The following is a 17,984-nucleotide window of genomic DNA, read 5'->3' on the forward strand; positions in this document are numbered from 1 at the left end:
CTTTTACGATAAATGCAAATTTAAAAAAAATCGAGAAAAACAGCCTGCGTCATTTGCATGTCTTTAATTTCGTGACCATCATTGCGTGACTTGTCCGTGTCCACAGCAATGAAATCACGCGAGGTGGAGCGAGGGTTTTTGCCAAGTTGTACTTATTTCATTCATATGAAAACCTCTTGCAAATTTTTTAAACTAAATTATAAGCATTGCATGTAGCGATGGACTAATTAGTTATTATTAGTGAAACAAATTGGAAAGGCTGGGGCAAAGGTTAAATGACCGCCACGTGATCAACGCTTCCCATATTTGGAAGTGAGCCTCTCGAACATTCTCTGCGCTCTGTGGGTTGTGGAAGCGCTTTCGCTTCGTTGTCAATTTATTAGCATGTTTAGAGGCCTACAATCTCAGTACGTAGCGTTACCCGCAAAAGAGAAAAGAACGCTTGTTATGTGAGATTACACTGTCACCCATTATCAAGTTGGCTGATTCTTTGATCCAGTGTGAGTGGTGCAAACGAACGATCAAGGTATGCATGATTTTATGCACGAAGATTTGACTTAGTTTACACGGGAACTAAGGTTATAAATGAACTTTTTAGCCCCTTTTGCTATAAAAAAGGCTATTATACGAATGAAGTTGATCTTAATCTCGTTGGATAGCGAAGTCTACTAATGTTGATCACGCACTTTACTATGCCCGGGTTGCTATGCTATAACTTCCGCTTTCAGTTGCTAAAATTTGCATGTAGGCTTAATCAGTGAACTGTTCAAAATAATTCCCTTGGCTTTGAAAATCGGTGTTAAAGTGATATCCAATTACTTTTGAACGTTTTTGGTAAGGTGTTGTTATTTTGGTCGTATTTTGTTGTTATTTTGGTCGTATTTTGGTCGTGTTCTCGTTTTATTGACACATAATGCTCCTGCATTTGAGTGGAAATATCATGATGCGCAGGTATCAGCTGCCATTTTGATCTCCATGCAATCCCCGAGCTCCTAACACCGGTATGGTAATGATTTATAACACATAAAATTAATTTGCCCCAGAGATAGGGGCCGGCCATTAGAAAGGGCCACCACAGACTAGACATTTAGTTGTGGGCAACTATTTGTAACTGACAACTTAATGTCATGGACAATTAATTCTGTCTCATGGAAGTATTCCACACATTGGAGTGCTTGTTGTCGAAGTCAGGCAGCCAGAGCTTGGGAACTACATTCAATATGCATGATCATGATGCAGTGTTTGTTTTTGGTTGTCAAAATGGCAGCCGCCTGTAACAAGAATGCCCAAGAAAATAAATTTCCTAATGGTAAAAAGCAAGATGTAGCAGGTGTTATTTGCAATTATATTCTAATTTGCTCCCTGCTCAATGGAATATATAACATTTATCACACAAATTATAGGCAACCACTTTAGGGGTGTGTCAACACGAGCCATGTATGACCCTCCTTATTATACTGTATTTACCTGTGTATTTTTGAGGCCTGAGAAACTAAGTTTTTCCACTTCTGGGTAAGAATTTTCTTGAAAAATTAGCCTTAAATTGTATGTCTAACAATCACAAATACATAAATCGGAACATCTGCTAGTATGGTACAAATATAATAACATGATATAAGCCAATAACCGTAAACGGTAATCAACACAGAGTTGGAAACTAAAATTTTGGAGCACTCGCCATCTGGGCGAGTGACCTTCAACTTGCACTCGCCCAGATCAGTTTTCACTCGCTCAGTCTCCTCCATTAAAGAAAAGGAAAATTTAGTTCCCCCCCACGAATGATAAAATATACAACTTAAATTTTTAACCACGTTTGATACTGATCTTGCCACCGTGGTTGCGATCACAATAAAGACTGCAATCTATTTCTTCAATGAAAAATCAATCATCAATTTCCATCATTAAACAATCACCAAACAGAGACAATTTTTGTCTGTTTACGAACTCGAACGCAGCTTTGTTGACGATTTCAAAATCAACTTAATCTTGGTAAGCTATCGGCTTGTGGACAGAGTAGATTATTTTGAAGTGGAAGTTATGCTTGTTTTGAATAATATATTCTGGATATAAAATCGTACTCGCCAAACCAGGCTACCTTAGGCCCTAAGGTAGCGAGATTTCCCTAGGGTAAGTGATCCGTGATTTGTACTCGCCTGACAGTTTTCACACTCGCCTGGGCGAGTGGGCGAGCGCTAATTTCCAACCCTTTGTCATTGGGTATTAAATTTAGAGGGCGGATATGCAGTTGTGTGACTCCAATGAATATAAACTGTGGAGACAATGCAATATAAATACCAACACCCCTTTAATGAGGTATTGTAACAAACTGCCACAGACACCTCTGAGACTAGGTTATATAACCCATGATAAATAATTTAATAATAATAATTTATTCATTTAGGAGCCGGCCAATACCAAGGCAAGCCAGAGGAACCCATACTTGTGAGGCTGAGGGCAGAATCCATCTCAACAACACAGGTAAGACTGGGAAATTCAGAATTTATCTACGAGACTCTGCGATAATGCATGCAAGTTGGCAAAATAAACAAAATATAGACAAAATAGAATTATGCTCCAAACCATACTTAACAACTGTAATTATGCCAGTAAAATCTCTTTCTGCACCCTTTTCCCCTCCCACCACTTAAATAGGCTTCTTTCGACATGTTAAAATTCAGCTTGGTTGCGAGTCCTAGAGGACACAAACAAAAGAAATGAATAAATGTGCTTGTAAAATTTCTTTTGTTTCTCTTCTCTAGGCCTCAATACCAAGCTGGAGTTTTATATATCGAAAGATAGCCTATTGCAGACATTTCACAAAAATCCCATTATGCATGTGGGATATTTTTTTTGGGGAAACACAGATGTCTCAAACTATCAAATTAAATTTAACAATTAAATTTCAAGAGCCTAGTACCGGTAAGCAAGCCTGTCTTTACTGTACTGAGCGCTTATCAATGTGTTTTTTTTTTCTCAGCAGGTCACCATGTGTAACTAACTGGCCCATTGTCCAGGGTGGATAATGCTATCTACCAGATAAATCACTATCCAGTGGATAAATATTGACAAGAACCAACTACTCTATCCACTGGATAGTGATTTGTCAGGTGGATAGCATCATTCATCCTTTTTAAACAACGCAGGGGCCTGATGACTGCTGTTGACATCTTACATGTACCTGACTCAGCACCTGTAAAGGTGAGTCACTCACATCTTTAATCATCAGCTCAATCAAGTACAATAAATCTATACCACTTTTGTACCTCTTTATTAAAATAAAATAAATAATTACAATAAAAAGGGAATTTGCAGTCTGTGGCATCTTCACAGAGGGGCTCTTCATTCACTGTTTCCTGATCGAATTGGAATCTAGAAGTGTTGGTTTTTGTGGAGGGAAGAAAAGTGGCGAACCTGAAAAAAAAGCCCCTCGAACAAAGGACAAGAAACTACAACAAACTCATCGCACATAATGTGCGATGTCATAATTTATGACAATGGGTCTGGGAGTCAAACCTGGGCCACATTTGAGGCAAGAGGGAGGTGAGCGTTCTCACCACTTGTTTAAAATATTCAATAGACTGGATGTCCTAGCTATATATTGGCACAAATTAAATAAAGTTGCTGAAAATACTTATTCATGAAAATTGTCTTCTTTAATCAATTCTACCTTAGGGATCACTCAAGAACCAAACTTTTACTGCATTCAAAGAGTCACTTACAATGATTTTCAATTACTGTGAATAGTGGTGAGTATCGAAACTTCTGCTGTCACTTGCACTGTTAAATAGATCCAGGTGCATGATTGTACATGTGTGGGAGGCGTGGTGGCCTAATGGTTAGGGTGCTGGGCTCTGGATCCTGCAGTCTGGGCTTGAACCAGAGGCTGGGGTCATTATTCTCATAGTACATGTACATCTCTCCACCCAGGTGCATAAATGGATACTAGCAAAATTTATGCTGGAGGTTAACTTTGCAACTGACTGGCATTCCACCTGGGAGGGGGTACTCCTAGTTAATGCTTTACGCCACAGAAACCAGAGTTACACTGAATACATAGCATCATTGGTCAGTAGACTTAACATGTATTTACACATACAATTTTGTGTCAAGGAATATTATTTATTTGACTATAATTAATATCACTGTCACATTCATTTTTAGGTTTTTGTTAAAATGTGTGGCTCTGCATAGTTGATTTGTAATTTTATTTTCATGGTTGCTTTCTAGGAGCATTCTTAAAATCAGTTGATAAAAATGGCAAAAGCTGCAATGGACACTTTTGGTAGCAGTTCAAATGATGTTCCACCTGAGCTAAGTGTTCATTTTCCATCCATAAGAGATATTCGAGCACCACTTAAGGATCCAGATGACACGAATCTGCCGGTTGAATTCCTGTTAGTGACGGTCAAGAACTGTGAATTCATAGCTTGTTATATGCAGTTGAAAGATCCATTTAGATGCTGGTTTGATGGTGTTGGTTATGTTTACTTTGGAGACATGCCAGCAGGTCAAGAGAAGAAAGTGAAAGTTGCTTTGATAAGATGCTACAAAGGTTCCACTGGTCCTGGCAGCTCTCTGATTACTGTCAAAAATGCCTTCACTAAACTAAGACCCAAGGGTGTCATTTCTGTAGGAACCTGCAGTGGTCTGAACCCCAAGAAAACCAAGTTAGGAGACGTTGTTGTCTCTGCGAAATTAACAACATATGCATCAAAAATAGTTACCAGTACTGAAGAGCAATCAACTGGCATGAGAAGTTATGTTAGCCGACATTTTCTTGACCTCATCAAACATGCAGGAGATGGCTGGGAGGCACCTTTGGAAAACCCAGCAGCACGAGAAGTCAAAGTTCATTGTGATGGTGAGTTTTTGAGTGGCCCTGAGCAGGTCAGTGCTGGATGGCGGCGTGAGGAACTGGCTAAGTGCTATCCACTTGCAACTGCTATGGAAATGGAAGGCGAAGGTAGGTTAAATTTTTCATTTGTCAGTTAGACTCCTATGTGAATTAGGGTACCGTAATGATTCGATTTAGCGCCCGGGGCGCTTATTTACTTTTGGCACCTCGAGGGAGGGCGCTTATTCGAGACAGGGCGCTTATTCGGGACAGGGCGCTTATTTAATTTCTTGAGAAACAACCAAATGTATCTAACAATAACAGAAACTTTAACAGTTAGAAATTGTTTGAAGTTCAGTTACTTTTTAAAGAATTGTTCATTTTAGCAGTAAATATATACATGAACTGTACGGCGAACAGTCAGGAGTTATCCACAATAAGAGCACTTATTAGAATAGGAGTGCTAATGAGAACGGGGGCGCTTATTAGAATGGGGGCGCTTATTGGAATAGGGGCGCTTATTTACAAAAACACATTCGAAGAGGGGCGTTTATTCGGAAGGGGGCGCTTATTTGAAGGAGGGCGATAAATCGAATCATTACGGTAATGTAATATTACACTAATAAGCTACATGCATAATGGGTTATTTGTTTTGTCAAAAGCTTTTCTAGTGGGCTTATTGTGATTTTATTTTTCTAGTTGGTCAATTTTTTTTTTCGGGGCGGGGGGGGGGGGGGGGGGAATACACTGTAGTCAGTCTTCTATTTTACCCTCCATGGTCAAAAACACATCTTATGGGAAACCAGGTATTTAAAGAGGCCCTGCCAAGGTAAATTCCGTCAAGCAACATGGCCCAAAAAGTAGCGACAGCACATAAAATAAAATCGCGACAAACGACAACGCTTATGGAAAAATTTAAATTCCGACAAGGGCAAGCAATTTTCCTTCAATTTAGTTACAGACAGCGACACGAGGAGCGATAAAACAGCGACATGGGGCATTTTAAATTTCAGACAAGCGGCACGAGAACCCCCCTGGCAGGGCTTCTTTAAAGGGTTTCCATAGAGCCTTCAGCTCATTTCCAGTGTTCCCGAAGGATTTCCAAAACAAATGGGAGTTTTAAATGGGTTTCACGGTTTCCAAAGGGTTTATTTGAAATGGCTTATCTAATATTGGAAGGATTTTTGCATCTAAGAGCTTGAGCAGGCTTATTTTAGGGTGGGCTAATTTGAAGAGGAAAAGACAGTATCTGTGTGAGAAGCACACTGAAACTTTGTGCAACAAAATAAAACTTGTGAAACAATCCAGCAGCCCAGCTGTAATAAAGATTTGTTGCATGCTGAACATTATCTACAGGCTGCGTTATATTATTCTTTTAGCTTGAGTGCAGTTCTTCCTCCCTGACCTTTGCTGAATGCATTTTAGTTGTGAGCATTTGCATACAGTGCAGCGGTCCTTATCTCTCAAGAAAGATGCGACTCATTGCAAGCATGGACCACCATTTCCGGCCTTGGATTAATTCCCTCTACCCATCCTTCATGCAGTCATGAGCGAAAACAAACAGATAAAAGAATAGTATATCATTCTCATTCATTAGTTATGCCGCTCATTGTCCGGCATAAATAAGATATGGGAAAAGATTGTCAGTGGCCGAGGCAATGGGCAGCTGGGTGTGAAAGCACTTAAGCTGTGTGTTACATCATCAAAGGGGGGGGGGGGGAGGGAGGTTTGCAAAACTCGCCTGGACCTCTTGGCTTAATAACTGAAGATGATTCTAAATAAGAATCAAAACACTTTATCCTCATTTATTTGTTAGTTTATGTTTACTTACTGTTTCCCCTCTTAAGTTTACAGTCTTGCATGTACTGTTTAATTTCTCTTTCAGGTATTTTCACGGCTGCATTTGATGATCAGATTGAATGGCTAGTAGTAAAAGGAATCACAGATTATGCTGATGGTACTGAGCGTGTATCAGAGAATTGGAGTCCTTTTGCTAGTGTGATGGCCGCTTCTGTTGTTGCCAATATTTTGAGTGATCCTGTTGTTTTCCAGGGATGGCCCCATTACAAAGGTAATCATGGTCACTGTACAAACTTGTGCTCAGTCTTCTGAGCGTTGGAGACCCTTTGAGTGTCATAGCAGCTTCAGTTGTTGCTACTGTTATTTTAAATGAACCTTTAGTGCTTTTCAAGGCGAACATAATCTCATTGAAACTCTAGTGTACATTTAAATACATACGTTTATTTTAAGTTCATTCCAGTACGGTAATGAAGCGTAGAAGGACTTATTGATTAATTGATTAGTTGATTGTTCAGTTGCATGTTTGTTATTTTTTTCTTACCCTGCTGTACAACTTAAAGATTATGATAATTATATGGCCAGTTGGATTTATTGTAAGTTGTATTAGTTAAGTTAGTAAAGGCGCATTTTAACAAGGGTGACACTTAACTGTAGTGAACAAGTCACATGTGATAAGATTCCAGTCCTTCAAAAATTAATTAAGCTCTTTCTTAAACTGTTTTAGTGGTCATTTTCGGAGAAATTCGACTTATAACAAACCTTTTAGATTGCTGTGGTGTTAAAACAATGCATTTCTTTCTTCATACAGATGTGTCAGGGGAAGAGCCAAGTGCAGCCAAGCGCATCAAACTTGAAGGTATTTGTTATTTCTTGATTTAAGCTTTATAGGTGCAGGTTACATACATGCATAAGACATGAATACTCTGTACACCTGCCTTGATTTAGGAAAAGATACATTCAGAGATCTCAAAAGGACTTAAGTAGGCTCGATGTAGTTTTTTAAGCCTAAGTGTGGTCGTTTTGAACATGAAAATTATCTAGGAAGCCATTGTTCGATTTTTGCAAAAATACACCAAATAAATATGAAATATGACCAAAGTTTAATTTTTTACTGGTCACTTAGTCACACAGGTTACCATAGCAACGATTGTTGCTTTTTTTTTTTTTCAAACAAGCCTAATTTTTTGAAATATAGATTGACACTTGGTATTCATTCTTTTGATATGTTTAAGATTAGTAGATTGACTAAATGTTGACGAAATTTTAGAAAAATATGTAAGAGCGTTTTCAAGTAAATCAAGAATAAAATTTTCAGGTAAATCCCGTGTTAATGTGAAATAGGCGCTTTTAAATTCTTCCATAGTATTTTGAGCGCAGTTATTCAAAATGAAATATAATTACTTACGCCGTCAAATACCATTAACAAAAAGCGAGAGAGTTTTTGCTTTAATTTGTTAAAATATATCGACTGCCGATTGTAGGAAACTACAAGAGGTTACAAAAAACTTGAGGTTCATTCTTGATTTACTCTAAAACGCTCTTACAGATTTCTCTGAAATTTTGTGTACAGGTAGTCAATCCACTATATCGTCAAAAAATGAATACCAAGTGTCATCTAGATTTCGAGAAAATCAAGCTTGTTTGATAACAAAAGAAAATGACAATCGTTGCTATGGTAACCTTTGCGACTAAGTGACCAGTAAAAAAATAAACTTTGATCATATTTGATCACTATGGTGTATTTTGGCAAAAATCAAACAAGGGCTTCCTAGATAATTTTCATTTCAAAACGACCACCCTAGGGCTAAAAAAAACTGCATCGAGCCTCCTTAAATCTGACAAAAGTGTTGACGCATTCGTCATTTCACCCCTCTTTTTACTTATTTTGTCTCCCCCTCCCCCTATTTTCCCACCCTCTATAAAAGTGTTGTTGTTTGAATCTGGTAGACCTTTGCTGCAATCATGCAACGTTGGAGGGGGAGGGGGTATTTTGTGAAAGTGAAGGGAAATTTAAAATCTCGCGATTGAAATACCATAAAAAGTTAAAAGTAAATATAAAATCTAAAAATACATTCAACTCCCGCCTTGCAGACACTTGGCTATTACGGACAGGAGTTGAAGTCCCAACGAATAAGAAATATTGAAAATAACTACCAGTACTATTAACTAAGGACTGTCTTTATTGCCGGCGGACACCAAATTAAGGTCCCAATGGTGTCGGTGTAGTGCGAGTTGACTGTACATGTGAAGTGGTGTTTGTTAAATACATTGCCGTGATGTTGTGTTATCTGCATGCTCTGAAAAAATGGAAAGGGAAAATCTAATAAGTTTACTTTTTGTTTCTTATTGAACAGATACCGCGGCGTTACATTTGAAATGGTGTCAGGAACAGCTTCGCGAGTTTTACAACACCATGAGTCAAGTGAAAATCACACCTTGGGATCCAGACAACACTGTGCATATCGATGATATTTACATACAGTTATCAATGCTGAGAGATGACAGAAAACCTGACGGAATAACGAAAGAAAAGCTTAACGACTACAGCGATATTTTTGGAGGCCACGGACGTCATCTCAATCCTAAAAGAATTCTCGTGTACGGAAGACCGGGGATAGGAAAATCTACTTTCACTCAAAAGCTTGCTGTGGACTGGACAAGAGGCGAGAAAGAAATCTTAAAGAAGTTTGATCTGTTACTTTTGATTAAGTTACGAAACATTTGCGACATTGAAGACTTCTCTGCCATGCTGAAAACTGCTGAACTGTTGTCTTCTGATGACCCGATGGCAGTCACTAACTTGTACGAATATGTCTGTCAGAACCAGGAGAAAGTTCTGCTCGTTTTGGATGGCTATGATGAGTACGGCGCTGGAAAGTCATCACCAGTTTATCAGATTTGGAAAGGCAGTAAATTGAGAGGTTGTTGTGTTGTTGTCACAACACGGCCAGTGAAAGAGGATGAGCTGAAAGGACCAAGTCATGTTCAGTTCGAAATCAACGGGTTCGATAGTGATGAGCAAGTTGAACAGTTTGCAAGCAAGTTACTCAGTGATGAAAAAGAAGTTGAAGAGCTTGTTGAATACGTGAGGGATAAAGACCTCTGGAACATTGTAGAGATTCCACTTCTCCTGTTAATGTTGTGTCTACTCTGGAAAGAGAAAGATCGTAAAGGACTTCCCACATCTCGGGCTGGCCTTTACATAAGATTTATGCAGACCCTCATGGATCACCTGGCAGCAAAAGATTCAGATGATGCATTTAAAAGCATAGAGGAATACAAAGAAGAACTCTCAAAATTAGGAGAACTTGCATTTTATGCTCTTTTGGAAGACTGCCTTCATTTCAACTTCAGCAAACTGCCCGCTGGCGAAGTCTTTAAGAAATTTATTGACGTGGGTTTCTTTCAACTTTCAAAAGTATCGACTTTGAATCCTGAGAAAATCGTTTATTTTCTCCATAAATCTGTTCAGGAGTTCCTTGCAGCCTGGTTCATCGTTCAAGAACTGATAATCAGGAAGAATAAAACTGTCACCTACCTGTCAAAAGTCGACTCGCTTGAAAATATAGAGAAGATGGTTGAAGTTCTGAAATTCGTCTGTGAGTTGTCATCACATGTTGCCCGTGCTGTTCTCAGTCATCTGCGGATCATAGGAGAGAAAGAAGGTCTCACAGCGTATAACTTCACTGAGACGCCTTCTATTGACGATTTGTCAGAAGATCAAAGAAAGTTTATTTCTATCAGTTCTGATTGTTTGCTTTGCTGTCCAGCGTCAGACAGACATGCTGTGTTTCCTTTGTTCCTTGCATCTGTTGATTATGTTCTAATACTAAATAAGGAACAGGTTCCTATTGCTGCCAGAGAACACTTACTGAAATCAACCATCAGCTTTCCAAACTACGTATTTTTTGACATCGGGTACAACAACAACAAACTAATAGATGACGACATTTTGTTTATAATGCTTGATTTGAACACTGCCGTTGTTTCGTGTTCGGGGGAGATAAGGACTGTAAAAAAATACCCCAATGTATTGGTAAAAGATTTTTCCTTAAAAAAAGAAAGGCAGCAAATGTTCTTCTATCTTACTCGCATTCGCAAAGGATACAATGACGCTCTGCCTACTGAACTACTTACTGAACTCACATCAGCACCAGTGTCTCCTCCTCAGAAGCCAATTGATGACCTGTCAAAGATTCAAGACAACAGAAGAGCTTTGGATTTGACTGAGAACGTGCCGGAGCAGACTCGGCAGCACTGTCTGTCATTTGTCAGAGGGATTGACATTGATAGCCCAACAAGTGAGGATCTCATGGTTGTGAATTACGTGTTACCTTTTGTAACAAGTCCTCGAGACGTAGATTTCAAGGGTTCCTCTAGCGGTACCTACCACGCTCATCTGATAGAGAGAATGGTTTCCTGCATCTCCTTCACTGACAATCTCCACAGCTTAACACTTAAAGATATCAATTTGACAGCAAAGTGTGCTACTGACATTGCTAGGTCACTGCACAAGGCTCCTAACTTACAGAAGCTCGACTTGTCATGGAGCCTGTTATACAGTAGTGTGAGTGATTTGGCTGAGAACCTTCATCACGTGCCACAGTTGACTGTATTAAAGTTGACTGGAGTCGATATGGGAGATAAAGAGTGTGAGATACTTGCTGCTTCACTAAAGAATGTAAAGAAGTTACAAGTACTGCATTTATCATACAACCCACTTGGTCACGGGATCATTGAACTGGCTGAACACCTGAGCTGTGTGCCTGCCCTGAATGAGCTGAAGCTGGGGAATACACAGATGGGTGAAGGGGAAGCCACAGCTCTAGCTCATTGTTTAAAAAGCCTTCCAGAGTTAAAGAAACTTGATTTATCATTCAACCCACTGGGTCACGGGATCATTGACTTGGCTAAACACCTGCACTGTGTTTGTCATTTGACCAAGCTGTGGTTGAATGATACACAGATGGGTGAAGAGGAAGTATCAGCACTGGCCCGTGCATTGAAGTATGTACCAGAGCTGAAGTGGCTTGGCCTAGAGTCCAATCCACTTGGCCGAGGAGTCATTGATCTGATCCAGCATCTCAGCAATAATCCTAAGCGGATGAGCCTACTCCTGCTTGGTGTTAAGATGACAAAGAAAGAAGCCGAGGAGTTGTGTACAGCAGTACGTGGAATCAACATTTGCTTGTACACTGATTACCATGTAAGTGTTCTATTTTTGTTGACATTTGTTTCTACTCTTTTTTGTGTCTTGTACCTTCTAATACTTGGCACTATTCCCAGTAAGCTGCTCAAAAACTGTTTCTACGAGTGGTCTGAATGAAAGGAAATATACCGAGTCAGGAACATTCATAATTTTGTGCAAGCTTGTCTTCTTTCACGAAACAAATATATTTGTGAATAATTATCAAAAACGTTTAAACGAAAATTCTAAACAATTTAGTTTAGAATTTTCATTATACAGTGTTTTGCAAAGAAAATCAAGGACAAAATGTCGCTATGACTAAATAGCGGTGATTTGAAGAAAAATTCTCAAGTCGCTTTAACCATTTGTAACGTTATTTTTAGGCTACAGCGCAATGCAATAGGGAAAACTCTGTGATCTATGAATGAAGTATCTTTTCTTCTTCAGAGCTGTGAAACTCTTCCTCCAAAAGCTATAAATGCTTAAAGTTTGGCCAAACCAAGAATGTAGAAACTGTGTATGCTACAATAAAAAAAGAAAAGGAGACAGAAACAAAATTTCTTTAAAGTCCTGTCAGTGTAGCGAGGGGTGAAGTAATAGGAGTATGCCTCGTTCGTAACTATTAAGTACAGAGGAGACACAAATGTTTTCTTTCATTAGAAGGAAAACACTTGAATTTTATTTTGTGGTTCCATTGCAATTGCAAATACATAAATTTTATTTCGGCTGACCTGGATCGAACTGAAAAGCTACAAGCTGTGTCATTTTTATAACACAAGAGTAATGTTTTGCACGTAAAAACAGATTCCCGGGAAAAACAAATCTTATGAGAAGCTTATTTTGTAGCGCCTTTAATTGTCTTCGTCCTGCGCTGATTGGAAAAATCTTCTGAAAGTGAGGATTGCTCTTGAATTAGACATTTGATGTTTCAGTTTGCTTTTTACATTTCTTCGTTGTTATAAAAATATCAAAAATGAGAAAAAATTTCTGGGGGCTCAGTGCTTTTTTATTCATTGCGTGCTGGAGTTTTGATCTCTTCTGTGGTTAATACAAGTTAACTCGAGAAAACCAACAAAATGCCACGAACCCAACAAAATGCATTTACATCAGTCTTATTACATAAATATAATTTCTTTTGAAAACGGAGACCTATTAATACGAATAGTACAGGTGTTATTAAGTATTTGAAAACTAGTTTTAAATAATTCACGAAAAGATAAAATTAAAATGATGAACGTCAATGAAAAGCCACTGTACCATGTTCGCACTAAAATGGCTTCCAGTGTCTCTAATCTTGTAAACAACTTGATAGCCGGGGTATGTGGAAAGCGCGGGGCCTGTGTCACGAAGATCCCAAATGTGGTGATGCATTTTAACAGAAAAATATTAAAATTCTCTTTTTAACCAGAAAGAGATTTTTTGATTTTTTTTTAAGTGTCTGACCGCGGCACCCCACGTTTTCATGCACTTCTGCACATTATTTTATCAGTTCGCTTCCTGAGAAGTACTACCCAGAAAAAATTTAAATTTAGCGATTTTCCAAAAATTGAAAATATAAGCGATGTCGCGATCGTGTAAACAAGTTTTTCATGAACATAAAGAAAGAACAAAGACCATTAAAAGAACAAAGTCACTTGAAATTGAACGATCAATTCCATCGTATATAGAAAGAACACGGTGAAGTGAGTGTCAAAAATAGGTCCTTGTCAGGGAAATCCGTCTTGCCCGCCATGACCGCGGCGATCCCGGCTTTCTCCCAGCCTTCTTAATTGTTGCCTTCCAACGTTGACATATAGCTGTACGGAGCCACTATATATTATTTTGTTTTTCTTTGGGGGGAAGGGGAAGGAGAAGAGGGGGGGGGGGGGGTTAAATTTAACGCGCAGTAAGTTTCACCGTGAAACATTTTAGCGAGTACTACATTTAGCGATTTTCACCGAACTCACTAAAATCGCTAAAATTAGTGCCGCTAACAAAAGTAACCTTAAGGAAACTAGAAAAACAACATTTTTTTTGTTTCAGCTATGCGGAAAAACTGATAAACCAAAAAAAGATTGAAGAAACATTTCATTTTAATTCTGACAAGACTGGTTTTCATATTAGTTGCTGACGACCGACCGTTAAAATTGCTTGATTTTGCCTTTCTTGCTGAATACTTTCTTAACTTTAACTTCCCGTACATACTCTAAGTCTCTCTCGGAGTAATTTCTCACTCTCATGAAAGCGAATACTAATTGGCCATGGACTATCCAATAACATCTAGTTTCTCGAATTGTCTCAGAATCGACCTCGCCTAGCGACCATGGACATCAGCCCGCAGAGTTCGCTTTCCACTAAACATCCAGTGCTATGCAGCATACTTTTCTCAACGCTAAACACCTCTGATCGGCAGTGTTTAAGACATATTTAAAAGCGAACATAGAGAAAATTTTCTTTGAAATGAATCAGTGACCGCTGCCATAAATTGCCTTGTTGAAAAGGAGATAAGCCTGCCTTGTTTGTTTGTGTAAAATATCTTTTTTACTGAAAAGAAATATTGGGAAAAAATGATGTTTGTTATTTCTAGCTGCAATACGAAAAAAGAATTGATCATGAAATGCTGCTGGCAAGTGTTGACTTTAAAACTGAAGCAGGTCTTAGAGCTCTCTACAAAATCACAGCCAATTCTATGCAGCAGACTTTTCTAGGGGTATTATAGCTTAGAATAAAAAATACATTCAAAACAGGACTTGAAATTTAGGTAATAATAGTCATAACAGTATACACAAAATAGGTTGATCACTTCTCTTATTTGGATCGAGCCACACTATTGTGCTTATAGACAACAGGTGGACATTACATGCTTTTGAGATCCTTAACGGAAATGATTAGCTGAAAAATATATCTTGGTGTATGCTGTTTTCAGTTACTAAAATTATTTATGCTTTCTTCATACAGTAAACTGTCAGATTGTGATGGGTTTAATTTTACTTTCGGCTTTTCTTCTCTCTGATAGGCCGAGGATGATCAGAGGGGTGTCTATCGACTGCGCACAGAGGCTGAATTAAAACATGGTGGGCCGCGTGGTATACACAAGCCAAATACTTTATTTGCTGATGAGTGAGAGATCAAATCCCAAGCAGAGTCAGATTCTTTGTCACAAAAACCCGAGGAGATGTGCCCCTGGATGTATCATGACGTGTTGGATCGGTAACGAAGTGACCTGATTACTATTGAACTCAAACAATATTTTCTGTATATTTACTGTACAGGTAGAAGTTAGTTTATTGCCCAGATTCATTTAGGAACTCCAGTTATGCGTTCTTCAAGGTAATCAACTGACCACTTTCTTGTGAAACTATAGTTTTTTTCTTCGTTTCTCAATTCAAACTCGATCAACATAGCATAAATGTATGACTCGTGCTACTGAAGCAACGTGACGGTGATACTCGATTTAAATTAACCCAAGTATTCTCGCACTTTTATGACTTTGAAGTTCGCCATCCTTGGATGCCCGGGGCAGGTAATAGGGACGGGAGAAATGTGAAACGAGCAAAAACGACATAAGTGATTGTGCGTTTTCGTCCGTTTTCACTCTCTTTCATCCTGATAATGCCCCCCCCCCCCCCCCCAGCTGAAAGGAAAAGAAACCAACACTTCACATGCAGCTTTTAACGAGGCTTGCTTTCGCTAAGCAAATGTTAAGCCAAAGTAAATATAGTTATTTTTAAAACTCTTTGAAGCAGAATTTCTGTTTACTGAGCTTTTTTCAATAACATGTAAACTCTGCTTTATCATCGGCTGCGTTGTTCGCTGCCGTCAGTAATCTCAGAAAAGAGAAGTTTACTTCAAAAGGGTTCAAAAAGTTATGTATGTGGCTTGCGATTAGTGGATCTTTGCTAGTTTCTCTGTTTCAAGTTTCGTTTATTGTTGTCATTGTAATTATAATTGGCGATAGCGTAAAATGCAAATCCCAAGGTAGTGTATTATTGAAAGGCTCAGTAGAACGGATTGCTGGAAACATCACGCCGTTTAAAAGCGCTTTTCATTTGAGTGTCGCAAACCAAAATCAAAGCAATCACGCGAATAATGCAAAGAAAACAACACCGTGAACCAATGCGATATCAAAGCAAAAGATACACACCAACGTGTTCTTAAGTAGACGGTTTGAGGTTTTTTTAACCGCTCACCGAGCGTAGTAAAGCAAAACCAAAGTAATTTCATTTTGCCTTCGGCACTCAAATAAAAATCGCGTAATTGTTAGAGCGGTTTTGTAATGACTGTCGTAAAACCAAATTCAAAGAAATCGCATCTGGCCAATCACAACGGACCCAAATACCGTAATGAACCAATCAGAAGTCACAGTAAAACCTTGCAACCGGTGAAAAGCGCGGGAAAACTCACCAACACAATTCACTGATGATTTTGGTTTTGCATCTGATTGGCTGAGAAAATTACATGTTTGTTCTTATTGGTCAGTCCAGGTTACACGAGTATTTTGAACCAATCACAGAGCTCAGAAGCGAACACGTGATTAATTTGGACAGTGATTGAATTACTGCTCTAATGTGTCAGATGTCTTGTTTATCAAATAACACTTAAGTTAAAATAACCAATACTAACTGAATAGTAAAGTAAGAAAATGTGAAGGATTTTTATCTTTGAAGTGATATAACAGGAACGTCACAAATATCCTTTAAACTTTTAGGATTGATGCTTGTGTTTGAACCGTAAATAATATTGTAGTTTGCCGTGCAAAGACATTTGATTTTTCTAGGGTTAGTTTTCTGTAGTTAGATATGTCGTGTTTTAAAAATCCATTGTAACTCGTCAATGCTCAGCACCGATGAACTTATATCTTCTCCTTACATTTTTATAACAAGTTCAGTCAGTCAAGTTATCATGAAAAAATAAACTGATCATCTCAGGAAAGACGTGTTGACTAAAAACTGAATTCTCCCAAGGAGAATTGTAGAAAATGTGAGAAAATAGTAAGGAGAATTAACAATCTCATCATGGACTAAAATAAATCAAGTGTTACTTTCAGTCTGCAGGCGTGTCTTGCACCGCACAGCAGCGGCTGGTTTGGTTTTAGTTTAAAATTAGCATCTTTGTTGACGGATTAGTAGCATGTTCTGAATTATGCTTCTTTAGAGTCAGTAGAGAGTATTTTAAGCCAATTATTGTTAAAAGTGTTGACCACACAGTCCATTAAAACAAATGTGGTAGTAACAAAAATTCGGTTCTGTGAATCGTAAGAAGAATTTAAATCTGTCGGTTGTACACAGAAATTGAAGTTACATTTAACTGCAGAATTATTCAGCTAAGAGTTGTGTACTGAGAACATGACCACGGGTAGTTTGTAGTGGTGAATACGTAGAATATATATCAAACGAAGGGCTGAAAATGCGCAAGACACATTTTGTTAGTGTATGTATTGTATCTTGTATAAATGAGCCCAGTTATTCTTGCTCCTACCAGAGATAAATAAAGGCGAATAAGTGTACAGTGACAACTTGTGTTCCAGTTATTGTTATCTATATAAACACTTAACACCTGGGTCGAGGTGTTCAAAAGATGGATAGCGCTATCCACCGGATAAATCACTATCCAGTGGATAGCGTGGTATGTTTTGTTATTAACCCTTATCCACTGGACAGCGATTTATCCAGTGGATAGCGTTATCCACCCTTTGAATAACTGGGCTCTGGATGTTGCCATGACATTGTAGTGGCGAATTACTACTAATCTTTTAACACAACTGTTTCTTAGGGATCATGGGGGTATGGGGACTGGGTAAAAGAGCTGACTACTTCCGTTAGTAAAACAATCCCCCCCATTGTTTATGTCCCCCCCCCCCTCCACAATCCCGCTTGTATTTGGAAATGATTATTTTGAAAATCAAGAGATGCCGCACTACAATCTGGCCTCTTCAGTGGTTTAGGGCGCTGGTGTTGTAATCCGGAGGTCCCGCGTTCAACCTTTCCACCCTGCCATTGGCTGGATTCGTTCTCGGTCGTCCCGAGCTCAGATCCTCGTTCACACTTTGTATGTAGTCAACTGGTCTGCCTCCTGCTAGTTGGGATTTTTAACTATGTTATGTTCATTTAAAATATTTGTTTTCTTTTGTTAAAGTGGCATGCCTGAAACTAAAAAAATTGAAGCAAAGTGGATGACCACTAA

At 38.7% G+C, this 17,984-nt stretch overlaps 1 protein-coding gene across 2 annotated transcripts; it reads left to right on the top strand.

The window, feature by feature from the left end:
* Nucleotides 1–330: 330 nt before the first annotated feature.
* Nucleotides 331–17,316, top strand: LOC144650584 (NLR family CARD domain-containing protein 4-like). 2 transcript variants are annotated; one of them, XM_078510294.1, is made up of 9 exons: nt 331–526; nt 2,402–2,478; nt 2,978–3,198; nt 3,673–3,746; nt 4,228–4,963; nt 6,720–6,905; nt 7,443–7,490; nt 8,989–11,846; nt 14,824–17,316. In XM_078510294.1, exons 5-9 carry the CDS (start codon nt 4,255–4,257, stop codon nt 14,923–14,925), a joined length of 3,903 nt encoding a protein of 1,300 aa, XP_078366420.1. In that variant the 5' UTR covers nt 331–526; nt 2,402–2,478; nt 2,978–3,198; nt 3,673–3,746; nt 4,228–4,254; the 3' UTR covers nt 14,926–17,316. The 2 variants fall into 2 exon arrangements, with proteins under 2 accessions (XP_078366420.1, XP_078366419.1); XM_078510293.1 differs by having other exon boundaries at nt 8,989–11,840; nt 14,818–17,316.
* The last annotated feature ends 668 nt before the right edge of the window (nt 17,317–17,984 follow it).

Source organism: Oculina patagonica, chromosome 4, assembly GCF_052425735.1.
Source record: "Oculina patagonica isolate OP01 chromosome 4, crgOcupat, whole genome shotgun sequence".
NCBI classification, from domain to species: domain Eukaryota; kingdom Metazoa; phylum Cnidaria; class Anthozoa; order Scleractinia; family Oculinidae; genus Oculina; species Oculina patagonica.

Coding starts and splice junctions, on each gene's coding strand:
- LOC144650584 (XM_078510294.1), top strand. CDS start 4,255: ATGGCAAAAGCTGCAATGGACACTTTTGGTAGCAGTTCAAATGATGTT. Junction 4,964..6,719: donor TATGGAAATGGAAGGCGAAG/GTAGGTTAAATT, acceptor TTTCTCTTTCAG/GTATTTTCACGGCTGCATTT. Junction 6,906..7,442: donor GGGATGGCCCCATTACAAAG/GTAATCATGGTC, acceptor TTCTTCATACAG/ATGTGTCAGGGGAAGAGCCA.